Source organism: Aspergillus affinis (genome assembly GCF_023601865.1).
Source record: "Aspergillus affinis strain CMG 70 chromosome Unknown NODE_1_length_919884_cov_86_970707, whole genome shotgun sequence".
NCBI classification, from domain to species: Eukaryota; Fungi; Ascomycota; class Eurotiomycetes; order Eurotiales; family Aspergillaceae; genus Aspergillus; species Aspergillus affinis.
The window spans coordinates 537,258-563,479 of NW_026515782.1; the positions used below are offsets into that span (position 1 = coordinate 537,258).

The 26,222-nt window shown below is 51.7% G+C and overlaps 8 protein-coding genes across 8 annotated transcripts; 4 read left to right on the forward strand and 4 right to left on the reverse strand.

The window, feature by feature from the left end:
* Positions 1–770: 770 nt before the first annotated feature.
* KD926_004100 (ankyrin) lies at positions 771–2,337 on the forward strand (the record flags this gene model as incomplete). The annotated part of the gene is made up of 2 exons (XM_053096374.1): positions 771–864; positions 926–2,337. 2 exons carry the CDS (start codon positions 771–773, stop codon positions 2,335–2,337), a joined length of 1,506 nt encoding a protein of 501 aa, XP_052961243.1.
* A 3,388-nt stretch (positions 2,338–5,725) lies between these two features.
* Positions 5,726–7,998, forward strand: acuF (phosphoenolpyruvate carboxykinase PCK1; the record flags this gene model as incomplete). Its single annotated transcript, XM_053096385.1, has 6 exons — positions 5,726–5,775; positions 5,885–5,960; positions 6,014–6,214; positions 6,549–7,103; positions 7,157–7,308; positions 7,362–7,998. 6 exons carry the CDS (start codon positions 5,726–5,728, stop codon positions 7,996–7,998), a joined length of 1,671 nt encoding a protein of 556 aa, XP_052961244.1.
* Positions 7,999–11,037: 3,039 nt separating this feature from the next.
* Positions 11,038–12,012, forward strand: KD926_004102 (putative mitochondrial dicarboxylate carrier protein; the record flags this gene model as incomplete). The annotated part of the gene is made up of 1 exon (XM_053096396.1): positions 11,038–12,012. The coding sequence occupies one exon, from the start codon at positions 11,038–11,040 to the stop codon at positions 12,010–12,012; it is 975 nt and encodes a 324-aa protein (XP_052961245.1).
* Positions 12,013–12,938: 926 nt separating this feature from the next.
* On the reverse strand, positions 12,939–14,608 carry KD926_004103 (SUMO ligase MMS21; the record flags this gene model as incomplete). Its single annotated transcript, XM_053096407.1, has 2 exons — positions 12,939–13,725; positions 13,791–14,608. 2 exons carry the CDS (start codon positions 14,606–14,608, stop codon positions 12,939–12,941), a joined length of 1,605 nt encoding a protein of 534 aa, XP_052961246.1.
* Positions 14,609–15,349: 741 nt separating this feature from the next.
* abd1 (mRNA (guanine-N7)-methyltransferase) lies at positions 15,350–17,437 on the reverse strand (the record flags this gene model as incomplete). The annotated part of the gene is made up of 4 exons (XM_053096418.1): positions 15,350–15,384; positions 15,436–15,602; positions 15,661–17,219; positions 17,381–17,437. 4 exons carry the CDS (start codon positions 17,435–17,437, stop codon positions 15,350–15,352), a joined length of 1,818 nt encoding a protein of 605 aa, XP_052961247.1.
* Positions 17,438–17,855: 418 nt separating this feature from the next.
* On the reverse strand, positions 17,856–19,734 carry KD926_004105 (cytochrome P450; the record flags this gene model as incomplete). The annotated part of the gene is made up of 5 exons (XM_053096429.1): positions 17,856–18,157; positions 18,235–18,658; positions 18,716–19,047; positions 19,113–19,295; positions 19,347–19,734. 5 exons carry the CDS (start codon positions 19,732–19,734, stop codon positions 17,856–17,858), a joined length of 1,629 nt encoding a protein of 542 aa, XP_052961248.1.
* Positions 19,735–21,850: 2,116 nt separating this feature from the next.
* KD926_004106 (terpenoid synthase) lies at positions 21,851–23,038 on the reverse strand (the record flags this gene model as incomplete). Its single annotated transcript, XM_053096440.1, has 3 exons — positions 21,851–22,169; positions 22,249–22,601; positions 22,712–23,038. The coding sequence occupies 3 exons, from the start codon at positions 23,036–23,038 to the stop codon at positions 21,851–21,853; spliced, it is 999 nt and encodes a 332-aa protein (XP_052961249.1).
* Positions 23,039–24,401: 1,363 nt separating this feature from the next.
* KD926_004107 (FAD-dependent oxidoreductase) lies at positions 24,402–26,068 on the forward strand (the record flags this gene model as incomplete). The annotated part of the gene is made up of 4 exons (XM_053096451.1): positions 24,402–24,694; positions 24,777–25,045; positions 25,104–25,474; positions 25,565–26,068. 4 exons carry the CDS (start codon positions 24,402–24,404, stop codon positions 26,066–26,068), a joined length of 1,437 nt encoding a protein of 478 aa, XP_052961250.1.
* Positions 26,069–26,222: the final 154 nt, after the last annotated feature.

Consider the following 26,222-nt stretch of genomic DNA (forward strand, 5'->3'; position numbering starts at 1 on the left):
GATCACACGACGGAAAGAAAGAGGGAAAAGAAGAAGAAGAGAATTAGAAATTGTTGGTGTGTGATTGCACTTCTCGCAGTCCGCTGACCCCGCCATGCGCTGTCGTGCCCCGCTTTGGTTGGTGCCTGAGGATCTGCACCGGTGACTGACCAGATGTCTGTCTTGTTATTATAGATAAGCGGGAGCCTTCGTAATTATTGCTTGTTTGTATGGTTATATGAAAATAGGCATATAGTATCATCGTTGATAGGCAATTAGACACAACCGGGGTATAGCTACTAAGGTACGGATGGTGAAAATATATTTAAGCAGTGATCGTGACTTTTTCTACTGAGCATCCCGTGACAATACTTTGCATATAGACTGATGTCCATCATCAACATAACTAGATAGAATGCTGACCATGTTTTCTCCTATGAGGTATTATTTAAAGGCTAGTGACTCTAGCCAAAGGGGTTCGCTTGCTATAAGTGATAACAGAAGGGTATCGTCGTGCTGAGAGGGTTCCTTGGAGAATTGCATAGCAACTTAAACTTAATTAACAGTTTGTTAAGAGCAATAAAGATCCTAATAATATAGTGTATATCTTTGATAGATGATATGATTCATGCAAATGTTCTCGACTTCCCATGTGGGGGCCAAAACGGAAGCTCAGACATTGAGTCATGGGGGGCGAAGACCCGAAAAAAAGAAAGGGAATCTAAAAAAATCTTAAAACTGGCCCCGAATTCCCTGCATTTTGACAACCCTCCTGCAAATTCATCTTCAAAATGCGCGTTCCACTGGAAATTCTCGAACAGATCCTACGGGACATGATGGAGGCTCTGCCCATCAAAGACCTCTTCCGGGCACGTCTTGTAAATAGTTAGTCGGTTTGATCGTCTCCTGATAACGATATGAAAAAGAAGCGCCTAACGGGTGGTAGGCCTTTTCAATGATGAAATCATGTCATTCCTGTCCAGGAGCTCTCGATTGGAGACCGACGGCTTCGGATGTTATAAGGACAAGGACGGTGACCTACGGCACTGGGATCCCAGCGACAACGACAACAAAAAGGATGTGCCCGGCTGGGACGCATTTCCGTATCATTTGAAGATCCGAATTCTACGCCAGAAACTGCAGCGACATAACCAAGAAGGGCACCGCACATACTGCGTTGGCTTTTGCGACACTTTTACCAGCATGCTGGGCAACCAGGTGCAGAAGAGGGGGATCACCACCACGGAAGAGAAAGAGGCTTTGGTGGAGAGACTGCTTAACGGCGTGGCTGCTTGTTCTCTGAGACCCCATGGCATAATCTGTCCGGAATCGCTGAGGCTCTATATGAGGTGTGGCTACGAACGACTGGTGTGGGGAAGCAAGGGCAGACGGTCCCGACAATTCATCGATCAATCATGCGAGGTTCTCCTGGCGTGTGGCGCGATTCACAGTGGAGATGCGGGGGAACTCGAATACCTGATCCGAAAAGGTTTGGGCCAGGCGATGTACAGCAGTCAATGGGGCTTGATGGTCCTCGAGCTGGGGGTAAGAACCGGCAATACAGACATAAATCAGGTGCTCAAACGCAACAGTCCCATGACCTTTACCTACAACGGTCTTTCAACTGACGTACTCTCTCTGGCGGCACAATACAACAATTTCGAAGCCTTAGAGGTGTGGATAGAACATATGAAATACCGATCCAGTAGTACGATAAGGTTACGTATGGATGCTACTATTCGCGGGATGGCCAGGACCGGAAAGACTGACATGGTGGAGTTTCTCGTTGACGAGTATGGAAATTTCGAACAGGATCTGGTGTACAACGCCCTCATCGAAGCTATTGAGACCGGCCACCAGGAGACTGTGCAACGGCTGCTGGGGCGCGAAGGCTTCGATCCGAATATCACTACCGCCGAGTTCCCGAAAGGGGCGCTCTTCTCAGCGGTGTGCAAATGCAAACCGATAAAAAGGAGGCTACTGATGGTGAAAATGCTGCTAAAGCAGGGGGTTGATCCTAGAAAACCCTACCCGGGGATGACCAAAACGCTCCTGCAAAGAGCGTTGGAGAAGGAAGATTCCAAAACGGCTGCTGTCTTAGTAGAATATGGTGCCGATATTACGAGCAAGTCACTGCCTCGGGGTTCCAAGGGAAAGAAGTTGCCCCCGGTATTGTTCATGGCTGCTGAACTGGGGGACATGACTTTGATTCACTTGCTCGTTGAGAAAGGAGTCGATCGCACCTTTAAGTGGGAGGGGAAGGGGTATACTCTTCGGCAAGAAGATCAGTCAATCGGAAGTCCTTTAGGCACTCTAGGATTCTATGAGACGGACCGAAAGAACTCGACATTCAGATAAATCCTGGCGCAGACGGGATAGTCGCCAGCTATAAGGAGCTCCATTACAATTGTGTCATATATACCCAGTGAGTAAATAGCGGCGAGGGGTGAGCATTAAAATGGAAACGTGAAGGCGTTTGCCCTTCCTAGAAAAACCAGTAGATATGTAAATGTACATTTTCGAATATAGACATCGATTAATTCATCGATATCAACCAGAATAGCAATACGGAAAAGCTCTCCAGCGATCACTTTTTATTGCGAGGGGTCAGGGTAAACGAAATCAATCAATCAACCAACCAACCAACCAATGCAGCATAATACCACAGGCGGCTTTCAAGTGACTCCAGAGCGAGAATTCGAGAACATGTGTATGTCGGTTGACTTTACTAGAGATCGCATATCGTCTTTTGGTATGTCTCATATTTTTCTCCTTTGCGTGGATGGTCGCTCGAGTTGATGTGAAAAAATGAAATCTGCATCCAGATTAATGCTTGAGATATCCCTGTTCGTTGCATGCCATGCCGCTCGTGTCAGACCCAAGAGGCCAAGCATCTGCCTTGAGTCGGAGCACGTGTTTGCCGCATTCCGAGATGGCCTCGACTGGTTTTTGGGCTGAGATAATTATATGCCTGTATGCAATATTGTTGATACATGACGAGAGAATTTATCGGATGCGATCGGTCATTTCAACGGCTTTGCTTTCTCTTTCGTGGTCCTTGGGTAAGAAACGAAAAGTGCCTGAGCGATTGCCCGAGGCTAGAAAACAAAGAACGACATACTTCGGGTTGTGTTTATCCCGCAGACCCCTGTCCGACGAAAAACGAACAATTGGCCTGCCTGGTCAATAGCGACACGAACATTGGTTCAATTGTTTTCGTCTCCACCGGCGAAAGGGGCATTAGGGTGGTTTTCGGAAGTGGCCCATGCTTTCCCTCGGGTTTACTTGGGCCACAATCCTGGCCGTCGGAAAGACCTGGTCGGGATGACTGACCTGAAGGTCATCCCGAGAAATCCCAGAGATATCATTGCTGGATATAATTGGAAGAGTGTTATTGTTTGAAAGTCACAGTGGTTGCGAAGAATAAAAAAAGCACGAAGGAGGGACTCGGCAAGGGATTCGAGCCCGGAGTCCGTTAAGTGGGTATCGACGCTGGCTTAGACAAACGGAGGTGTTTCAGGCAAATGTTTGGTTTTCGCGTTGATGGATCTCATGGAATGTACCTGAATGTCTCATTCTTCCATTCTGCCTCTGGCCAGCTCCAACTCACAAATAGTTGGAGTAATTATTGAATCCAGTGGCAAGAAACCGGCCACGTTCTCAGTCTATTTTTGTATCTATCTGCCTATGGAACAGTACCTGTCCAAAGTTGTCTCGTGGGCACAGTAAACACCTCCCTTTCCGTTCTCTTCACTTCTGTTCCCTCTATTTTTCTGCCCCTCCTGGATTGTCTAGACCATGCACTAGCGTAGCACATCTGCGGGATTTTAATTAACAGTGGCCCTGGGATGGTGATGGAACAAGTTTTTCAATTCCTGCCCTCCTGCCCTCTTCAGTCTTCCTAAATCACCCGGACGAGGAACCCTAAGTGTCCCCACAGCCACCGGGCCAACCAGTCAAGCACGCAAAATGTGATCCAGCCTTATCCCTCCTCGGATGCTCCTATCTTCCCCGATTTGTGGATCTGAGTGACCTTGTAGATGGTTATCTGTGTCAAAGTGTTCGTGTCGACTCGATTTTGGTACTGTACAGACACGGAGGACATCGAGTATGAACTACGCGTAGGTCCAACAGCCTGTAGATACCTGACGAACAAAGCGCTTGAGTCGCGTGAGGCAACTGTTCATCCTGGCGGCTTAGCCAAGTTCGTCCAGACCAAGAATGCTAGTATTAATCTGGGGAAGGCCCGCGTGGCCCCGGCGTCTAGTCGGATGCGGGGTACAGACGAAAGATACCGTCCAGTAGGCAGTAGGACTAGTGATAGGACCTGCTCAGCTCTGTATCCTCCGCGACGACTGCGCCACCATTGGCCGGGATAGGGATCGTATCCTGCGTCTGTCATGCTTGGCCGAGAACTATCAGTTGACCTGACGGAGGGCCTTGTCAGGGGCTGGCGCCTGACCGTTCGGCGAGAATGTACGAAGTCGAGTAGCCTAGTAGATTCATGTGGCATTTCGGCAAGTTGTGGGATTTTTGTCATGTGCGTGCCGAGCGGTTTGCCTGTCGAATTCCAACGTACTGACCGTGGTAGATTGTATACAAGGTCGCGGTGGAAGACTTCAGGATGGCCCGAACGGGTAGGCAGCTCGGGAGCTGTCTCGCCGTCATCTGCAGCTCCACGTCGTCACGCAGCCGGGACGCACCAGGGCAAAGGAAAAGCGCATCACCACCACATCATCATACAGAACCTGATCCTCCGAATCCGAGGCAGGACGGCAATACATTCAGCCCAGCGCGGTGACGTTGGATTGCAAATCAGTACGGGATGCCGCCCGTGATTGGCCGCGCGCCGGCTGGCCTCGGGTGGCGGATGACTAACAGATTGCCCGGCTGGGACTAGCGCCGGAGGGGATTTTCGTTGCGGCGCATGTTATCATTGGCTGGTTTTCACTCTAAGCCTCCCTGACCGGGTATAGTCGCTGGGCCCCCTCTAGCCGAAAAAGAAGACTGTCTCCCCGCAATATTGGTTCTTAGTATTCAGACCCGGCTAGGTAAGGCTTCTCTGAGATCATTCAACGTCATCACTTTGCCTGCGTCGCGCGCTTTGTTCCTTTTGTCCGCCTGTTGGTCTGAAAAGATGGGCGAGTCGTTGCGTAGGTGAATAATAGCCTTTGGACATGGTGTAATGCCGCAAACCATGTCCGAAAGTTCATAAAGACAGGTCGTTTGCAACTGAACCTTTGCGAGCCACGGCATTTCTTTTCGGCCAAAAGAAAAAAAAAGTAATTCCCGCTAAAATTCCTGACCTGCATGAGCCATTTCTTCGCGACACGCGTGTTAATCATTTGCGACGAAAAGAAGCTCGATCAATCATTCTTCCGATTCTCGCGCTCTCGTTGGTGCGCGGTCGACTAGCGTTCCCGGAACCACTTCGTGCCCACATCTGGGGTTCGGAACTTTTCGGACGAGCGCGAGAGACATCATTTTGGCCCTGTTTGCCGTAACCCTTCCGCCTCAGCTCCGGTCCTCTGCCCCGACATCTTCCGTGAAACTGTGGAGAAGATACGGCGGGAATTGGAGATTGAAACGTCTTTCGACCGTGGCCGTCTTGATCATGGCCCCTGTTGAGAACATTCATATACCCCCCAATGCCCCCCCGGAACCAGGTCCTATCTACTCAGATTTCTTCCAACAGCAAGTAGCAAAACAACGAAACAATAACTATCATTCTACTTCGCTAAGAAAAATGGTTGCCACTTCTGTTAACCGTACTGCCCTGCACCCTGGTGGTGTCCAGTATGTTTTTCCTTTCCTACTTCGTCTACTTCACTGCTCTCCTATCATCCTCTTCACTTCGCTGCCCTTCTGCTATACACCTTAACTAACCTTCTTCATTTTCTACCAGGCCGGGCAAGGGTCACACCGAGCTTGAGGAAGAGCTTCACGAGCACGCCCACATTGACTACGAGCGTGTCGCTATTGTAAGTGCTCTGGTAATCTCTTCAGCTCGGTTTCATACTAATGCCCCTCCTAGATTGCCAACCCCTCGGTTGCTGCCCTCTACGAAGATGCTCTGGTCTACGAGACCGGTACCGCTATCACATCGAGTGGTGCCTTGACGGCATACTCTGGCGCTAAGACTGGTCGTTCCCCCTCAGACAAGCGTGTTGTCAAGGAGGAATCGTCAGAGAACGATGTCTGGTGGGGACCCGTCAACAAGCCTATGACTCCTGATGTACGTTCTTTCCCTGTTTCCTACTATCCCAGTGGAGCGATTAAAAATGCATTGTTCATCCTTGCATTTGGCCCACTTTTTCCCTTCTTGGCCCTCGCGTGTCACCATGACCAAGCTTTCTTGACTTGCATCTGCAACCGCAATCCCCCGGAAATGCCTCATATCCAACTGATGAGGTATTATCCTGTCATTGTCTGCGGTGCAACGCCGGATTGCTGGTCTTGTGCCACATTGGAATCCTTGGATCCCTTGCGCTGTCTGCCTTGGGTCGGGGTGTCACGTGTGACGTCACCTGCATAGGGCTGGTTAGCTAATCGACTTCCCCCCCCTTTAGGTCTGGCGGATCAACCGTGAGCGTGCTGTCGACTACCTCAACACCCGTAACCGCATCTATGTCATCGATGGTTTCGCTGGCTGGGACGAGCGCTACCGCATCAGCGTCCGCGTTGTCTGCGCTCGTGCCTACCATGCTCTCTTCATGCGCAACATGCTCATCCGTCCCTCGGCGGAGGAGCTGCAGCACTTCCACCCCGACTACGTGATCTACAACGCCGGCTCCTTCCCCGCCAACCGCTTCACCGAGGGTATGACCTCTGCCACCTCGGTCGCCATCAACTTCGCCGAGAAGGAGATGGTCATCTTGGGTACCGAGTACGCCGGAGAGATGAAGAAGGGTGTCTTCACCGTCCTCTTCTACGAGATGCCCGTCAAGCACAACGTCCTGACCCTGCACTCCTCGGCCAACGAGGGCAAGAATGGCGACGTTACCGTTTTCTTCGGTCTGTCGGGAACCGGCAAGACCACTCTGTCTGCCGACCCCAACCGTGCTTTGATCGGTGATGACGAGCACTGCTGGACCGACACCGGTGTCTTCAACATCGAGGGTGGCGTAAGTTTTGACCTCAAACCAATGATCGCAACACAGTTACTGACTTCCCACAGTGCTACGCCAAGTGCATTGGTCTCTCCGCCGAGAAGGAGCCCGATATCTACAACGCCATCCGCTTCGGATCCGTCCTTGAGAACGTCGTCTTCGACCCCATCAGCCGTATGGTGAACTACGACGACTCGACCCTCACAGAGAACACTCGCTGGTAAGTACCCTCATGAATCTGTCGAAAGGAAACCCACCTAACAGACCCTTCAGCGCCTACCCCATTGAATACATCGAGAACGCCAAGATCCCCTGTATCTCCGACAAGCACCCCCAGAACATCATCCTCCTCACCTGCGACGCCCGTGGTGTGCTACCCCCCATCTCCAAGCTCACCACCGAGCAGACCATGTTCCACTTCATCTCGGGATACACCTCCAAGATGGCCGGCACCGAGGACGGTGTGACCGAGCCCCAGGCCACCTTCTCTTCCTGCTTCGCCCAGCCCTTCCTGGCGCTGCACCCCATGCGCTACGCCCGCATGCTTGCCGACAAGATCTCGCAGCACAAGGCTAACGCCTGGCTGCTCAACACCGGATGGGTTGGCGCTGGCGCCACCACCGGCGGCAAGCGTTGCCCCCTGAAGTACACCCGTGCCATCCTGGACGCCATCCACAGCGGCGAGCTCGCCAACGCGCAGTACGAGACCTACGACGTCTTCAACCTGCACGTTCCCACGAGCTGCCCCGGCGTGCCTGCGGAGCTGCTGAACCCCAAGAACAGCTGGACCGCCTCGACCAGCTTCAAGGACGAGGTCAACAAGCTGGCTGGTCTGTTCAACGAGAACTTCACCAAGTACTCGGATCAAGCTACCAAGGAGGTGATTGCCGCCGGTCCGGTGCTCCAATAGATTATGATCTGGGTTTTGGGATTTCCTTTCTGTTCATAAATTGCATGGCGTGTTTGTTTCCGGGGTTTCTTTCTTTCTGTTCTGTATTCCCATCCCTGGCAACCGGAAGCAGGGATATCATACCTTTTCTTCACCGTTCAGAATTTCTTTTGGTTGGATCTAATATTGGTCTCGGTCGATAGGAGTTATGAGTCCGACTGGACACATGGCATATACCTGTGAATAAAAATTGGATAGTTTGAATTTAGAGTCAACTTCTGAGAACTTGTTTGAAATGTAAACCTACCTGGGTAGTTTTACCTTGTTCAAGGATTGCCGTGGATCGGACCGTAAATCCAACTTGGGTTTCTCGCCTTCAAGCCAAACAGTTGACACTTGTAACACAAACTTCAAACCTCAACCAAATAAAAAGAATCCCTAAGACTTTATGTAGTATTCCCCCCAACCCAAGATCAATTGAACAAGTCCGAACCAGAAAGCGTTGGGGACGACCGGACATGTCTACACCGAGCTTTCTACCCCGATCCACTACCCAGGACTTGAATTCCTCCGACACTGCCACATACAACCCTTACCTGAGACCACCAGACCTCCATACAATGACGAATCTTAGCCCAGCCAACCAATATTTATTTACCATTACTTAACACTCAACACTTACATAACCCACCGCCTTGTAAAACACACCCAAATAGGTATAGTCAGAGTCAGACCCATAGTCGAGTTAGTACGGAGTAGAGTAGTTAACTAGGTACAAGCAGTGAGTAATCAATCCAGCGTAGTTCCAAGTAGCCGTAACCAGCGAGAATCGGATCTTCGTGCCCAGGAGATCCGGACTCCGGTTTAGTTCGTATCTGACTGACTTAGGGAGGCTAGCTGGCTATGGGGCTAGCTATTCATGCAGCCTATAACTACGGTTTGGGTTAATTGTTATCTAATCTCCCTAGGCTAACGAGGCTGACTAGGGGGTTCCGGGCCTGGGATTCGGCAAGGGGCGGGAGTTATTCCGCTTCCTATCATTTCTGCTATCATCTGCTAACTTATAGGTAGGTATGTTCAATGCGTGCTTTGGGCTTATTATTCGTCATTTCTCCTTCTGAATTGATCATTGGCTTGCGCTCGCATTTTTATCAACGGTTATTTGCTGTGTGATCTCGGAAGAGATAAATAAGTAAGCTAGCTCAAATCACATACTGTATGTCAAAGGGACCAAGTAATCCCGGCTAAGCTACCGACGTTCCCGCTCTCCACATCCGAACCGCCATCCCGATACCCGACCCAAGTCCCGTCGGCCCAGCCAGTTCAGCTCAGCTCCTTGATTCCGAGGGTGCCCTGCCGTTGGGGAGTTTAGCGATCGATTGCGTCCGGGCGGATGGTTGACTGCCAGTATTTTTGCCGGATGATGGTTCCGGGTGTGATGGGCATCTACTCGTTCTATAGTATTATTATTCCTGCGTGACTTGGTAGATAGTTGCTATCTACTGCCTGGTAACCACTGTCTACGCAGTAGGGTGTTTGTATGTAGGTTATAGTTTCTATGAAATATTTAGATACGTCACCTAGTAGATGAGATGAGGTGATGGATATCCCGCCCTTGATCCCGCTATAGTATATCACCACTATCAAGGCAGAAGTCATCTCCGTGACGCGATGAGTCCGGAGAGAGCCCGGAGAACACTCCTCCGGATTCTTGAGGTCCGGGATTGATTAGGATGACGGGCGACACGATCCAAGTGGGTTGGGTAGGGTGCTCTGGCGCAGTCTAGCAAGATCTATACTTAGGAAGTGCCGATTTCGGCGGATGGGTCGGAAGAATGGATGAGATGATTACTATTACCTAGGTTGTTGGTGGTATAGTTGGTAAGGCAGAGACGGGATAGATTTGGGTATTTAGGTGAATTGATCATGATTAACCGATGAGAATAGGGGTGGTGATGAGGATGTATTGTCTCTGTGCATAAGTTGAAGATGTTGCCATGTAGGGAGAGAGGTCTAGATCGCGAAGTAATGGGGCGGCCACCATTGGACGGACTGAGAATAAAATATTCTGGAAAAAAACAGGGAAGACTCGCCGGGCCGTTCTCGTGCAGCGCCCGATGGGGTTAGCGCCAGACTGGCAGCGGGGCTGCCAGTCTGGCGGGGGACAAAGACGGACAAAGACATGTTCACTTCTGTCTCTTGCGATCTAGATGAGCCTGTTCACGGTTTAGAGAGGGACAAGAACAAAGGATAGGAACGGTCAACGGATGATAGACTGCTACGACCACTCGCGAGACTGCCGATGGAGCTGGCCGAGTCAAGAGTCAAGCGTCAAGCTTCCCCCGCAATATCCACCGCATCGTGCAGTAGTTAGTCCGTGGCAGTCCGTTAGTCATCGCCAGCATCAACTGCTCTGGTGGATCCCCCATTCCAGCGAACTTCGCTACATTTCAATTTGAAGGCCCCGTTACTTTCTCGGGTGATGGGTCGGTTCCTGGCAAAGATGTCCCTTCGTAGTATAGCCGGTAGGAAGTATAAAGGTCCTCGGACTCCGATCCTTTCAGCGTCGTATCCCCCAGAGTCCTGACCGTGGTTGCATGACGAAATCCCCGCGGTGTCATCTGACTGGCCGTGTAGTACCTTCACCTCTCTGTCGCGACTTCAACTTGGATCATCCTTATTGATCGCCTTCCCCTCATCGCTGCTTCCTGCTTTTTCTCGTCTTCCCCTCTCTGCCCGCGCCTCGTCCGCTTGGGTTGTTTTCAGTCGTCGCGTTGATCTCTTCTCTCGTTTGATACGTCGCCTGTCGGACGTTTCTTTTCGTGCCGCTGCCAGCTTGTCTCTTTTTTTTTTTTGTCCTACAATCAATCCCTGGTCGGTGTTCATTGCTCCCTCCTCCTTCCCCTCTCGTCCCCTTCCCCTCTCTTCCTCCTCTGTTTCTCTTTTCTTCTTCCTGCTCCGTCCTTTCTCCGCACTGTCTTCGATCTGGTCTCCTTCAGATCAATTCAGTTATACTAACCCTTCCTCGTAGCTAGATTTGCATCCAGCTTTGTCGTGATCATGGCATCCCCTACAGTCGCCACCACTCCGGATCCGAAGCCGCAGGTCGACTTTCTACACCATCCGTACACCCGAGCTGCTCTGCCCTTTGTCAATGGCGGTCTGGCCGGCATGACTGCCACCGCAGTCATCCAGCCCATCGACATGATCAAGGTGCGTCTGCAATTAGCCGGCGAGGGCGTTCGCTCCGGCCCTCGTCCGTCCGCGTTTGGCGTCGCTCGCGATATCATCGGATCCGGCAAGGTCCTCGATCTCTACACCGGCCTGTCCGCGGGTCTGCTGCGTCAGGCCGTCTACACGACCGCCCGTCTCGGTTTCTTCGACACCTTCATCAAAACCCTCAACAAGAACGCCGAAGCCGCCAACCGTCAGGTCACCTTCGCCGAGCGCGCCGGTGCCGGTCTGACGGCCGGTGGTGTCGCTGCCATGATCGGAAACCCCGCAGACCTGGCTCTGGTACGTATGCAGTCGGATGGTCTCAAACCGCCCGAGGCCCGCGCCAACTATCGCTCCGTTGTGGACGCGCTGCTGCGCATCTCGAAAAGCGAAGGCGTCCTGGCTTTGTGGTCGGGCGCGTTCCCCACCGTGGTGCGCGCCATGGCTCTCAACGTGGGCCAGCTGACCTTCTTTGCGGAATCGAAAACTCAGCTGAAGGCGCGCACCAGCCTTTCTGCGCAGAACCAGACGTTCGCTGCCTCCGCCATTGCCGGTTTCTTCGCCAGTTTCCTCTCGCTGCCCTTCGACTTCATCAAGACGCGTCTGCAGAAGCAGCAGAAGGACCCTAAGACTGGCCAGGTGCCGTACAAGGGTCTCTTCGACTGTGCTCGCAAGGTGGTCAAGGAGGAGGGATGGTTGCGGTTCTATCGTGGCTTCGGCACGTACTACGTGCGGATCGCCCCCCATGCGTTAGTCTCCCCACTCTTGGTTTCTGGGCGGCTTGTCACTAACACTAACCCCACGGGGGATCCACTTTAGCATGGTTACGCTTATCGTCGCCGATTATCTCAACCTCATCACCAACTAGATGGATTGCGATCTTTCTTTTTCGACGCGTCGTCTCGATTCGTTTCCCAGCGCTATGATTTTGGGTGGGCGATGCGACCGGCAGAAACGTCTTTCTGTTTAAGTGTGTAGATTGATTCATTTGCACCGTCGATTAGAAATGTCCCCGCCTGATCTATTCAGCATGAGCAGCCGTGATCTCCACCCTCATCCCATGTGCGTCTCGCTGACAGGCGCATTCTCCGGCTGCAATCATCCCAAAACTCGCCCCATCTCTTTCGCTGTTGACAGGCGGACGGATACCCTTTTTCACTTTCTTTTTCCTTTGTCTGTGTCTGATTCGCATGCAAGTCTTTGATATTCCTTTCGGCTGGCCTGACCAATGTCAATGCTTCTGTTCTCATTCTGTTCGCCTCTTCTGTGCGTCAATCAAGTATGTGTTTTCGCGTGTGGGGTCTCCTTTTCATTTCATACCCGGAGCAGCGTCTATTTCTTTTTCCTGTTCTTCTTTTCTCTCTGGTCGCTCCTTGACTGTCTGTCTGGGTTGTTTGTTTCGTGTATTTACTTCCTTTTCCTTTATGAGCCTGTGATACCCGATACGAGCCCTTTCGAGGGTACTGGGTAGTAGGTAGGTAGGTCAGAGTCTGGCGTTAATAATGCGTGAGTTCTTTCTGTTCTGGCAGAGTAGACATCTCTGTGATGAGACTTGATTAGGTATGCTATGCTCATCGTAAACAGTAGAGGTAGGTATATTTAACCTAGGTTTGAATCTCATAGGTATCCTAAATCATATGCAAGACAACGAAACTAAACATAGGCAAACAAAAACAAGATATCTCAAGAGCCCGAAAGTAGAAGAAACAAGAGTCAATTGCCAAATACGGATGGATTGAAAGCAATTAATCAACCACCATCGGCGCACTACTCGACATCGCCCGCTCCTGTTTAATCCGCACCTGTTCTTGTCTTCTCCTCTTCCTCTGCTGAGGACCCTCGTCATCTTCATCGTCTTCGTCTTCGTCTTCATCCTCTTCTTCATCCTCATTGTCGTTCTCATCATCATCACTCGCCACCGGAATCCTCGCCCGTTTCCTCCCAGCCGAAGCTCCAGGTTCATCCTCATCCTCATCTTCTCGTTCCCGCTCGCGCGCCTCCGCACGTTTCACCCGTCTCAGCAGAACCGGATCCCGTCGCAGATCCTGCCCCGTCAGAACCACAGAACAGACGGGACATTTCACGGAGCGGACGCGCCGCGCCGCGCGGGATGGAGCGGTTCCAGGCGCCGGAGGGGGCGCGGGCACGGTCGTCGGCGACTGGGAGATCATGTCGTGGATGGCGTCGTGTTCGAAGCTGTGGGGGCATTTTGTGCTCGTGACCGGGTCTTGGAAGGTGAGCAGTGTGAGGGGGCATTTTAGGGATATCCGTTCGCTTTCGATCGCGATGTCGTCGTCTTCGCCGGAGGCGGGGGACGGGCTGCGCTGGTGCTGCTGGCGCTGGCGTTGTTGGCGAGTAGTTGTGGTGGTTGGGTTGGTGGAGGGGGAGGATGAGGATGAGGCAGCGGCGTTGGGGTCTTCGAGATGAGAGAACCATGTCGAGGCGTGAGGGATTGGGGGAATGTCGTTGCCGGGGTGTTTGGCTTCGTGTACGATGCGGTAGAAGCCGACGTAGGTGTTGTTGGCGGAGTAGCTGGTCTGTGGTCAGTTCTTGTCCTGGACTTGAAGTTGATTGGGGCATGGGATGAGAGATCATACCGCTGGGTAAATGATAGTCGATCCCACTGCGCATGGTTCTCCTTCAGACTGTCTTCGAGTCGTCGACTAGGAGGTGCAACATCCACAGCTTCAGCATCGTCTTCTTCTCGCTCCGACGTCGCCTCATAATCCTCATCTTCTTCCTCGTCTTCCCCTTCCTCATCCCCATCCCGTCTAGTCCTTCTCGTTCTCCTCGTCTGCCTCCCCCTCCTAGGACGAGCAACACTCGCCTCATCCGCCTCCTTCTCAAATCCCCCCATGACCTCGACCAGCGCATCCACCCTCGATTCGGAATCCACCATCTTCCGTACCTGCTGCTCCAACCGTCCCGTAATCCCAGCAACCCTCTCCTCCAGACTCGTCAATCGATTTCTTTCTTCCTCATCCCCTTCCCCCTCCCCCTCCTCCTCACCGTCACCTTCCCCATTTTCTCCCCCCTCCCCATTTTGACCCTCACCCTGGCCCGCACGAGCAGCTCTCAACCTCGCCCCCCTCTCCTTCTGCTTCTCATACCTCCCCTTTGCATCCGTAACACGTTCATTCACCTCCCCGGCGGAATCAGTCAACTTGAAACCGGCGTGCTGCAGATGCGTTTTCAGATGTCGCAGGGTTTGGGATTTCAGGAGCGCGAGGACCGCGTTGTGGCCTGTTGTTGTGAGCGGTGCGAGGGAGGGTTCGTAGGGGGGCAGGGTTGGTTCGGTTTGTGTGCGAGAGCGGTTCTGACGGTCGCGGTCGCGATGCTGGCCGGGGGTGTTGTCGCTTCGTTCGCGGTGATGATGTCGTTCGCGGTCTCGGGGGGTACTGCGTGGGGTTGACATTTTTCTAGGATTTTTGTTTTTTGTTCTTGGTTTGGGAGAGTCGAGGTTGAGGTTGAGGTTTAAGATGAGGTTCGTGTAAGAAGATGGATGGTTGGATGATGCGTGAGAGTCGGTCGGTGGGTGAGTGCGGCGAGGCGTTCTTTGTTTCGCGACTTTTCGCGTTTCTTTGGCGTGGAACCCGTTGGTTCGGTGCCTCTAGGTAGTTCTAGGCTAGCCTATGATTTGACGGGGATTGATTGTTCAAGAAAATGATTTCAAAGAGAGTAAGATATTGGAAACATTAAATAAGAAGTAAAGAGGTCAAGGAGGAGTTCATTCAGGTGAATTGAGGTTGATTGAAGACGAGGAAGGAAGAAGTTGGGATCAATCGCGCTAACTTAGGCTCCCTCGGTGGGTAGGTGGGTACATAGTCAACTAACGCCCCGAAAGGCGAGTAGTTTACTCACTTCCTACATTTAATATCTAGCTTTACTATACCTAGGATTAGACCTGACTAGACAGTCTCTAATTCATAACTATAGTTCAGGAGAGCGCCATATCATCTGAGTTCGGCTTGTCCCAGACAAAGCATAGCCATGACCACCTTCTTACACACAGCTCAGCAAAACCGTCACAAAATAGAATGAAATTCCCTAAATAGTCTACATGAAGCCCCAGAGAAGCAAGAATCAATAATACATCAGAAAAGTATGAAAGAACAGCAGGAAAAATTGAAATCATGCAGCCAAATACACCCCACCATCACACCTTATAAAAGCAAAATGCGTGATAGAAACCTATTGCTCCTGTTAGCTGCTTCATCCCATGTGTTCAACGGCTCAACTTACTAGCTGCTTCCTTCTCTTCCTCCGTCATGAGAAGCTCTCCCGTGTTGCGGTCGCGAACTCCCATGCGCTCGCTGAGAGGTCCCAGCTCCGCGTCGTCCTTCTCGTCACGCCAGACTTCCATGAACGGTTTGCGATATTGAAGTTCCAGGTTGTAATCCTCCGTCAGTCTGGTCAAGTCAGTTCATGAGCCTCGACAACAAAGGAAAAGGCAGACAGGATACGTACGCTCGGAATGCTTCCCAAGGAACCACATATTCAGGAATCTCCTCCACCGCTTCCTGCATGAAATAGCTGTATCTCCATCCGAAAGGAGGTCGGAAAATGCCATCCTCCGGGGTCTCGCCGGGGAATCGCACGCGGTAGATCGAATTGCCCCATTCCACCTTCGCCTCCTCCTCGACTTCGCCGTCCTCCGGCTCAGCCTGCTCTTTCTTGCTGGTGGCCTCACGCTCTTTCTTCTTCGCGTTGAACGCGGCCACCTCGGCGCTGATGATATCCGAGTTCGGGCACACGCCGATGAACCGACCACCCTTTCTCAAGGACCCGGCCACGTTCCGCAGCATCTGTCTCGCTTTTTCCTCGCTTTCAAACGCGTAGTGGATGGCGAACATGGACGCCACCACGTCGAACCCACCCCCGCCGCTCCAGCGCGCGGCCATGGCTGATCCGCCCGGTCCGGCATTAGGGTCGATCCCGACCTGTTGCACGATCGGAATGTCACCCAGCCACTCGCCGAAGCAGTCCTTGGGAACGAACTCGGCGTGGAAGAGGGGGCCGCGACGGGGGCCGCGCGAGCCGCGCCCCGATCGCATTTGGTTGTACCGCTCGCGCGCCTGCACCGTCGAGATCTCGGCGGGATCCAGGCCAACATACAGATCGACCGTCTGCGGCGCGAGCTGCCACTTGCCCAGATCGCCGCCCTTGCCGCAGCCCAGGTCCAGCACCAGGAGCCGTCGTTCCTCCACGGGCGGTGGCGCCGTCTCCTCCGCCCAGTCCTTGGTGCCGATGGACCGGGCCACGAACTCCTCATCGGGCGAGAACTTCTGGATGAGCGTGCTCTTGATCCAGTTGTTGAACGTCCGCAGTCCCTTGATCTTACTCTCGGTCTTTCGCCACTCGCGACCCCGCTGCGGCACCGCGTTGTAGTGCTGTCGGACGATGTCGGTGAGGCCCCGCGTCTGCGAAGTCCGCACGGCATCCTCCTCCTGCGCCCGTTCCCGGTCTTCCTGTCTCCGACGGAGAGTTTCCCGATCCACCAGTCCCATGCGGGCACCACCACCGGGGCGCTTCCGCTGACGAGGCTGCTCTTCCGGCGTCGGGGATCGACGAGGCGCCAGCGGCGAGACGGATCGATCATTTCGAGCCGGCGCCGCCCTGGAAGCCTCTTCCGCGTCTCGGCGAGCATACGCCGACGGGGGGGTTCGGCCGCGTTTGCGCAGTTTCTGGTGTCGCTCTTCCATGCGCTTGCGTTTCGAGATCGGTCGATCGGCCACCCCGGCGGGCTTCGGTTCCTCGTCGGTCAACTTTCGCTTTTTGTCGGCTGGGGAGGAGTCATTCTCGGCTTGAGGAGAGGCGGCCGATCGCTCGGGCGAAGCGGAGGGGAGATCGGTCATTTTGGATTTGGGATGAGATGAAGGCGTCTCGTCTCTGGTTGATTCCTTTTTCGAGGACCGGTCTGTTTCTGGGGGGCGTTGCGCAGGTGGATGGGTCTGAGAGGTCGTAGATGAAGATTGTTCTTGCGTCACAGGTTGCGTAGCTGAGTGCGAATAGTCAGGTGGCTGTGACTTGAATTGATTAGTTAGTCTAGATTTTCAATGGGAAACACAAGAAGAAAAAGCAAGCGACGAGGAAGGCCAAAATCCCCAAGGTCGCTCTATCGAGGGCTAGGAAGAGAGAAGGAAGAGAACGAGGGAGGGCGAGAGCTGAAGAAACGGAGAAAACATACCGCGGGCTTGTCGGGGACGCGGTGAGCCTCCCACGAGTCCCGTGCTGGATCGTACATCTTGCAGTTGCTGCTCACAGCCCATTATCCGTACTCGAGGGGTGGGAAAGTGAAGCAGGAATCAGGTTAAATAATGAAGACGAGAGTTTCTTCTAATGACTGCCTCCCTTTGTGCTGGATTCCTTGGTTAAGCCTAGCGTCAACCATGTTTTCGTTGACCGCATCCGGTCGACGATCGACCTCATCCGGTATATTGTGTGTTTAACGCTACGACAAAGGAACGACGGCGCACTCGACTCGAGGAGGTTGGGGCTCACTTGCTCTCGGCCGTTACACAACACTATCTACGTACCGGTGACAATCCTGAACGACTAAACCGGTGTATAACTCCGCACCCCAGGAGGACAAGGAACTCTCTTTTCGTTGAACACATCTCATTATCTCTCGATAACATCGTCGCCTATACTGAGTTCGAGCTTTAATCTCGCTTCGTGAAGATCAGATCATACGATGGAACCACCATTGTGAAACAATCTTGTACGCCGGTCCTATTGAGCGTATCCAGAGTTTCCTTCTCCTGCTCTGGGGGCAATCGGAACTCGAAATTCCGCACGATGGTCGCAATCACCAGTCGGATCTGCATCATCGCAAAGCTCTTTCCCGCGCAAGAATATGGGCCGGTGGAAAATGGAATGAAGGCCTCTTTCTTGATAATCAGCTCCGGCTTGTCGATCCAACGCTCGGGGATGAACTCGTCGGGGTGCTGGTAGTTTCGAGGGTCTGTCAAGGCCATTTACTCAATGTCAGCTTCCATGCCAGGAAACATCGAAAATGATGTTTGTTCAGAGGGCTCTGACCTCGCTGGACCGTGTACGTCGGCACGGACACCGTTGTGTATGCCGGAATGAAAACGCTATCGATAGTCATACCCCCCGGACCGGTTTCTCGAGGCACACCACTCGTCACTGCTGGATACAGACGCATGACCTCGTTGATACAGCCCTCTAAGTACGGTTGGCCTGTGAGTGCCGAATCGCACAAAGGCGCATCCGGTGGCAAAACCGAGTCGACCTCTTCTTGCAATTTGCGGTACGTCTCCGGATGCTTTGCTAGGAGGAAGAGGAGTGCGTTCATAGTCGAAGCTGTGGTTTGGCTTCCGGCCCCGATCGCAAGCTCCGACTCGATTACAAGGTCACCATCCGTTAGTTTCAAAGAATCATCGGTCCCGGGGGGCGGTTCCGCAATAAGGTAACTGAAGAGGTCCTTCCTGGATACGCCCATCTAGCACTTTGGGTCAACAGCCAAACAACTCGCTTCCAGAAGAATCCCTGGACATACCTTTCGCCGCTCTTCTAGCATTTCGGCACACCAATCTAGCCACTTGGCCGATGCTTTGCGGATCATGGGTAGGTTTTGCGCCATAATAAGCATCCAAGTCGCCGTTAAGATAAAAGCACCAGACTTTTTCACGGCTCTGATCGTGTCCAACATCGGATGACTGTTACCCTTCACCATGCCAAATGATTTGCCGAAAGCCAATATTCCCATGGAGTCCCAGGCGAACCCATCGAGAACATCGTTGATCAACAGTGGCTCTTCCATCTGGGACGATATCCGCTCAATCAGATCGTCGCAATGCTCGCGGATGAAAGGTTCGTAACCGGTCAAAGCTAATGCACCCAGTTCATTAGCATGTATGCTCGACGTTTTTTGTAACGACGCTGGTTTGAAATACCTCGAGAATTGAATCCCTGGTCCCAAACTCTTCGTCGTCTAGAATGGAACGCCTTGTCCCGACACATCTGCAGCGAGCGGTGCGGGTAGTACAAGTCATAGAAAACCCCCTTGGTGCAGCTCGTACCAACGCCATAGATCAACTTTATTGCGGACGCATCGTTAATCGAGATCTCTCTAGGTTCTGGAGGAATCAGCTATCAGTGAGAGACCTGGCCCGTAAAGGGAGACATACTGATTCGAACAAAGTTTCCGTACTGCTGATGAAGCTCTTGCACATTGATATGCCATTTTGCATCTCTTGCTACTCGTCCCAGGGACCAGAGTGCGCTGACTCGAGCCAAGGCAGGTCCTGGAAAGTGTCTCAGAGGATGGTAAAACCAACGATATACGATCATTGATAGCCAGATCCCGCCGTCATAGCTCAGCATCGCGAGAGCCAATGTCCGTACTGCATACCCATACCCAAGAATCGCCAGAAGCGAGAACACTACCACCGGCCAGAAAACAAAATAACGGACCAGATCGGGGGCATGCGTATCCCACTCACCCTTGATGAAGATGGTGAGATGGGACAGAACCCCTAGGCTACTTGATATCAGGTACAACTTCCCCGAGTTCATTCTGAGGGCGAGACGAAGCAAACAATGTTGAAGAGAAGATGCACCGAGATTAGGATCGCGGCATGTGTCTCCTAAATAAGTAAAATGCCAGCTCGGATCCTCGTGCTGTCAACCCAGCTCAGCTTTCTCCGACAGTCTGAAAGAGGCAAGACTAGCCTGGTCAGCGACAGGTCACCACACAAACCAGCGCATATGCAATGGCATTCGCTCCGTACGAGGCAAACCAACGGTCTTGCAGCAGGTCACTCAGTACTCCGGGAAGCTCAATGTACTGTAGTATCGACCTCGAACTACTGATTCTCCAGCACAGATGGCCCCACCTTCCCAGGATCAGCCTGCAGTAGGTAGCCCCGGCAGGGAGCGATCGATGCCTCGTCGCCGGATTGGTTCCATGATGCATCGTACCTACATGGATTCGGTCAGGTTTCCCATTCATGTCCCCGCTGCTGCTGCTGCGGATGTCTCTGTTATGGGCGTCGTCTCGCTTGGCAAGAGGGGCTCTCGTTTGGGTCTGTTCTGCAGGCGTGGCCAGGGTGTCGAATGCTTGGTGAATTGATTGATCAACCAATGTGGCTTAACACGCAGCCATTATCACCTCTGATTTTGACCATGACTGGGATGATTTACTACTCCATAAGTTGCTCGATAGTTTCAGTGTGTACACTGTGTACGCAAGGTGGTGAGATCCAAAAGGGTGGCGATACTAAGCTATGATTTCAGCGATATACGGATCGGTGTGGTCAGCATCATGTTATAGTGTGAGATTGGCTGTTTCTTTCTGTCTATCAAGAGATGGTCCTGAAGAATCTTCCCTGTCAGAGTGGCCAAGATGGACTTTTTTAGTGTCTTTTCATTGTTTCTTGGTCTCACAAGCCGTTTTGTGGAACTGCATGAACTGGTCCCCTCTAGAACGCAGAATGACACATGAGTAGGGAGATAAGATAAAACGTAATCAAACGCAATTTCACGGCGTCTTGTTCGCAATATTCCAGATCTGTGGCTTTTTTCGATTAGCTTATCTCTCTGTGCAGAATGCAGATCGTCACCCAAATGATCTAATTCCTGCAGGAGTGACCTGGGCTAGATTCCTCTCATTTGCCATCGGCATGTCTCTAGGAAAAGTGGCTGAGATACAGCGTCTCCAATAATAACTAGCAGGCCGCGTTAATGCTGAGTCTCTTTGCCATGAATAACTAGTTATTCCGATCCTATTTTTGTGCATCTAGGCATGAGTAGGAATCAACGCATTCGGTTAAACCCTAGAATTGTCTGCAGGCTTTCCTTGATTTCGAAAAAGCAACCTAAGCATCTCATTATACTTGATCCGTCCTCGAAGCGACTTTTATTGAACGCAATGAGGTGCTGAGATCAACTTTATGTAGTCGACGTAAAAGCGGCCAGAGGCCTACAAACAATCTCTGTCAATCAAAGTGTGCGAAGGTTTCTGTTCCAGGACTGCGTATTTCCCCCCAGCGAGTATTTGGTTTCAACCCTCCGATTTGCTAGGGCCTTGTGTACTGGGGAGACACAAGGGAGACGCAACGTCTCCTGGTATTGGCAATGTCGCAGATAAAGCCATTTCGCTACGGCCGCTCGCCGGCTGAACCGTCGGTTGTTACACAGCCAATATTATCTCTACACTTGTACAACGTCAAACCTGGGACGTTGCATTCCCCTAAATGGGATTGGGCCCCGGTCGGGGTTACAACTTGCGCGGAAATGCCTTGGAAGTCTTGGAGGTCTTGGAGGAGACGCCACTATTTAGCAGCTCTGAACTCCATGTTTGACAAAGTAGCGCTCAGATGGTATAGAGAGTAGATATTTTCGTCGTGCAACACCAGTAGGAGAGTGGAAAGTGCAAGGAAAGTGCATTCGGAGTCAATGAACAGGTTATCCACGCCTTAGTCAGGCAGTTTCACAACCTTCCATTTTGGGCAGTTGAAGGTCACCTGCTCTTTCCCCAAACAGACATCCATCCAACACGGCTATATGCCATCTTCAATCGTCTTTTTTATCATCTAAGTCAACTAACCCCGGTCTATAAAAGAGTCCAATTATCTCTGAGCTGGCGGTCAGAGCCTAGCAGAACTAGAAAGTGCCACATCTCCCAAGCTCCTTAGCTTTTCAGATTCATCCTTTCATCCCTTCCCCAAACTGAAAGCCAATCCTGCACCGACGCCCCGCATGTTTTCAGCTCTTCGAGGCATGCGTCTCGTACACCTTCGCTCTGGATTACTCGCAACGCCTTTCGGATGTTGCGTGGAGAACCCGATTCCAATGCTTTGGCTACCCGGTCACCCCCTTGGGCCTCTAGAGCCAGGATGATCGGGTAGGACAGCTCCCTGTTTCTCAGATCTTCAGCAAGAGACCCCTTTGACCTGGCGTAGTCTGATGAATAGACGTTTTTGCAATCATTCTGCAGCTGAGAGCACCACCTGAGCCAATTTTCAGCTTGTTTCTCAACTTTATGAAAGTAACATACGGTACTTGGCGGGTGATGCGGGAGATACATACGCAACAGTGGTCAATGTCTTGTCCGCAGACTTGTTCTCCAGAACTATTTGTCCAAGGAGTCGGAACAAAGCGCCGGTTTTTAGCGAGGCCATCTTTCGATAGGCAGCGGCTCGTTCGTCGGCTTGCGTCGGTAGACTACTCAAGCCGTCTCGTCTCCAGACCAAAGAGATATCCTGACCCTGGAGTATCTCCTCCAGGTTTTGCATCAAAAATGGCGCCAATCTCGGAAACCTCTGGACTGTCTCGTTCAGGATCTGGGTCACGCGGTAATAGGCACGATTTGCAGTCTCGGACGGGCCATAAATCTTGTGGGCTGCCGGCTTGCCTTTCCGGTAGTCACTATTGTCCGAAATCTGTTCGAATAATTAGGATCATTGGCCTCAATATATACCAGGAGTGCCCAGGCATGAAAAGAAAGAAAGACAGGGGTTTCCAAGTTCTCAGAAGGGAAAGAGCCTCTTACATCGTCAACCAGAATTAAACACAAGTGGATCGCATCCATGATCTCCAGCACCATTCGATATTTTTCCGGGTCGTCATTCTTCAGGCACGGCGAAAGTTTATTCACGAACGGGGCCCAGTGGTGTTTGCCATAAATCTGCCGAATGTAAGTATATGGACATTCAATCGCGGTGACATTCTCTGGTTGTTTCTGTCCGATCATTGAGGCCATCTTGGATGTTGGCCAGATCGGGGGCAATCTGTCCATGAGAACGAGGAAGAACAAGGGGACCATCCCAATGGTGGCCAACCAAGGGAGAGGCACAGGTGTTGCATTGTGAGACTCCATCTTGCTTATTTCACCGGAATGGTATGGGGGTCGTGAGAGAATATCCCGTTCATGACGGCGGTTTACTCAATATATACCCTACCCGTAACCCAACGATGTGCATCAAATCAGAAAACCTCTTCTGTTTTGCGGATGACTGATTGGTGACACCATGTCGAAGTTACACTGTTTGAAATATACGTCCTTGCTTGTCGTCTGAAACTAGAGTCCCGGTATGCTGCCGGTCTGGGAGCTTGCACAGACATGTCACAACCATTGATAAGGGGTGGGAAAGGGGGTAGGAATGAGATGACAGAGAAGGCCTAGAACAGCGTCTTCATTACCAGCATTCTCAATTTCGGAAGGACCTGCTGAATCGACTCGGTGGAGTTAGTATCACCGTGGAAGCCTACCGGACTCTCGACGAGTACACTCAATTGTTTGATGTGGGACGAGCGCTGTCAAAGCAATGATGGTGAGTATAGGATATCAAGTGAACACCACTCCGTCCCCCGCAGTGATAGGGATACAGATATAAATATCTTCCATCCGAGCTGATGAGACATTGGACCAAACAGAATCACTCTAGCATCATGGCCTCCCTCATCGATTTGAAAAGAGAGCAGATGTCGGCCTGTTCACACTGACTCCAGGAGTCAAGCTGTGCCATCAGCCGCTACGGGAACACTCTTACGCATATGGCCAAGAGTGGTCTATATTCGGCTCTCGAAGATCCGCGCAACTTCGAGCGGATACCAACCGTCTCCTAGGCCAAGCCCCATCTCTAGTGGGGTTCTGGCCATTTCGGCGACCAACGAAACCGCCAAGGCAGGCCATGGGCTGTCACGATGCTTGGCCGCTACAATTGGTCCTCGTCTAGGGTATTGACCAACAGTTCGGCCCCATCACCACATACATCCGTTGTGCTTATTGCATACTCCTAACAAGGCCCTTATCCGACCCCTGTACGCTGGCACAATGGCTCCACCATCTTTGGAGCTCGCCTTGAGCTATGTTAGCCAGAGAGAGCCTCTCATTCGACAGTCTTATTGAACTCATGCATGCTGGCTGTCATCACCATTAGCCCGAGCGCTACTTATCTCCATCGGAGAAATTCTTTCGGACTTGAACGCGGTTTTCCGCGTTGCACGCAATCAATTGGGCCCATCGTTAGCGCTAATGTGGTACATGGGTAATACATCACTCACGGCGCCAATTTAATTCCCCTTTAGAGGGGTAGTACATGGGACGTTCGTCCTGGTGCAATTCCTCAAATGTAGCACTGGGTGGCCTGTCGGCTTTGGCTGGCATAGTGATTTTACCAAATGTTAGGACACAAGCTTCATATAATCCATACCATAGTCTTTCCAAGCATCTCGGAGCCATGAATCAACCCAAGTTTCAAGTTGTCATTGTCGGCGGGTCGATTGCAGGTTTAACTTTGGCACATTGTTTACAACGGGCCAATATCGACCACATTGTGCTCGAAAAGGGGCAAAATATTGCTCCGCAGTTAGGAGCGTCTGTCGCCATCTTTCCCAACGGAGCGCGGGTCCTTCAGCAGCTCGGAATCTATGAAGATGTAGAGCGGTTGATTGAGCCTGTGGGACTTGTCCATGCGACTTACCCCGATGGCTTTTACTACAACACCAGCTATCCCAATGACTTAACAAAAAGGTGTGTTACAATCTGCCGAACAATCAGCCAATGTTTGGGCTGGCCACCTCCAAATGTAATGTTGACTATTTCCTTAATATAGATTCGGTTACCCCATCTCTTTTCTCTCTCGTCAAAAGCTCCTAGAGATTCTGTACAAAACATATCCCGATAGTTCCAGAATACTTACCGGCAAAAGGGTCACAGAGATCCGCCGTCTGAAGGATGGCCCTTGCGTGCTAACAGACGACGGGTCAGTCTATAGGGGAGACCTGATTGTGGGCGCCGATGGAGTCCACAGTCGAGTCCGCTCGGAGATTTGGAAGCTAGCAGAGCAAGAGCCTGGACTGATAACAGCAAAAGAGAAGTCAAGTCTGTCCACGTTCATATGTCAGAGACCCTCGATCATTCTTGACTAACAAAACTTTAGGTATGACAGCAGAGTTCGTATGTGTTTTCGGCATGTCATCCCCAATTCCTGGCCTTCACGCCGGGGAGCAAGTCAACGCCTTCTTTGACGGACTCACCATTGCCACAATCCACGGCAAGAACGGTCGATTGTTCTGGTTCTTTGTCAAAAAGCTTGATCGAAAGTATCCCTACGCAGATATGGCCCGGCTTTCAAGAGACGATGCAGCGGAATTCTGCAGCCGGATTGGGACCGTGCATATCCGGAACGGTGTTTGCGTTCGAGATGTCTGGCAAAACCGAGAGGCCTTTTCAATGACCTTTCTTGAAGAGGCCTTCTTTGAGACATGGCATTATGATCGAATGGTGCTAATCGGTGACAGTATCCATAAGGTGACTAGCCGGCTTGACTAACACTTGCCGTACTCTAAGGCATTTTATCTCTCTCTTTATACTCGGCTAATATCAACCGCTACGATATAGATGACAATCAATGCCGGACAAGGAGCAAATATGGCTATTGAGGATGCCGCATGCCTAGCCTCCGTTCTCCAACAGCTCGTTCATTCCACACCACCCGGCCCGCCGTCGGACATTGACATCGGGCGCACCCTTCAAAGGTACAAGGAGAAGCGGTATCATCGGGTGAAGAGAGTCTACAACGTATCATGGCATGTTGTCCGAGTTCATGGACGTGATGGATTTCTGAATTCCCTCATCGGTCGGTATTATATCCCATATATGAAAGATGTGCTAGCGGATATGACTTCAAAAGTCCTGGCAGATGCGGACGTGATTGAATTCCTCCCCGTACCGGAAAGATCGGGGCCGGGATGGGAAAAGTACAGTATTCGGAGAGCTAGCTTGTCTGATTTCCAGTGGTTTCTTGTGTTTGGGTTTCTGTTGGCACTTTTCTGGATGCTCTATGGCCTAGAGCGTACGCTGCTTCTCGGTCGACTGCTAGATCCCCTGCAGAAGGGCGAGTAGTGCAATGTTGGTGGCATTTCTTTTGATCTGATTGGGTATGAGATAGTTAGCATTGGGACCAGTAAGAGCACTTAATGGGATCATACGATTATATGGCATCTGATTTTAGTTCACGGTTGTCTTCTGCTCTCCTAGGTTCACTGCTAGCGGATAA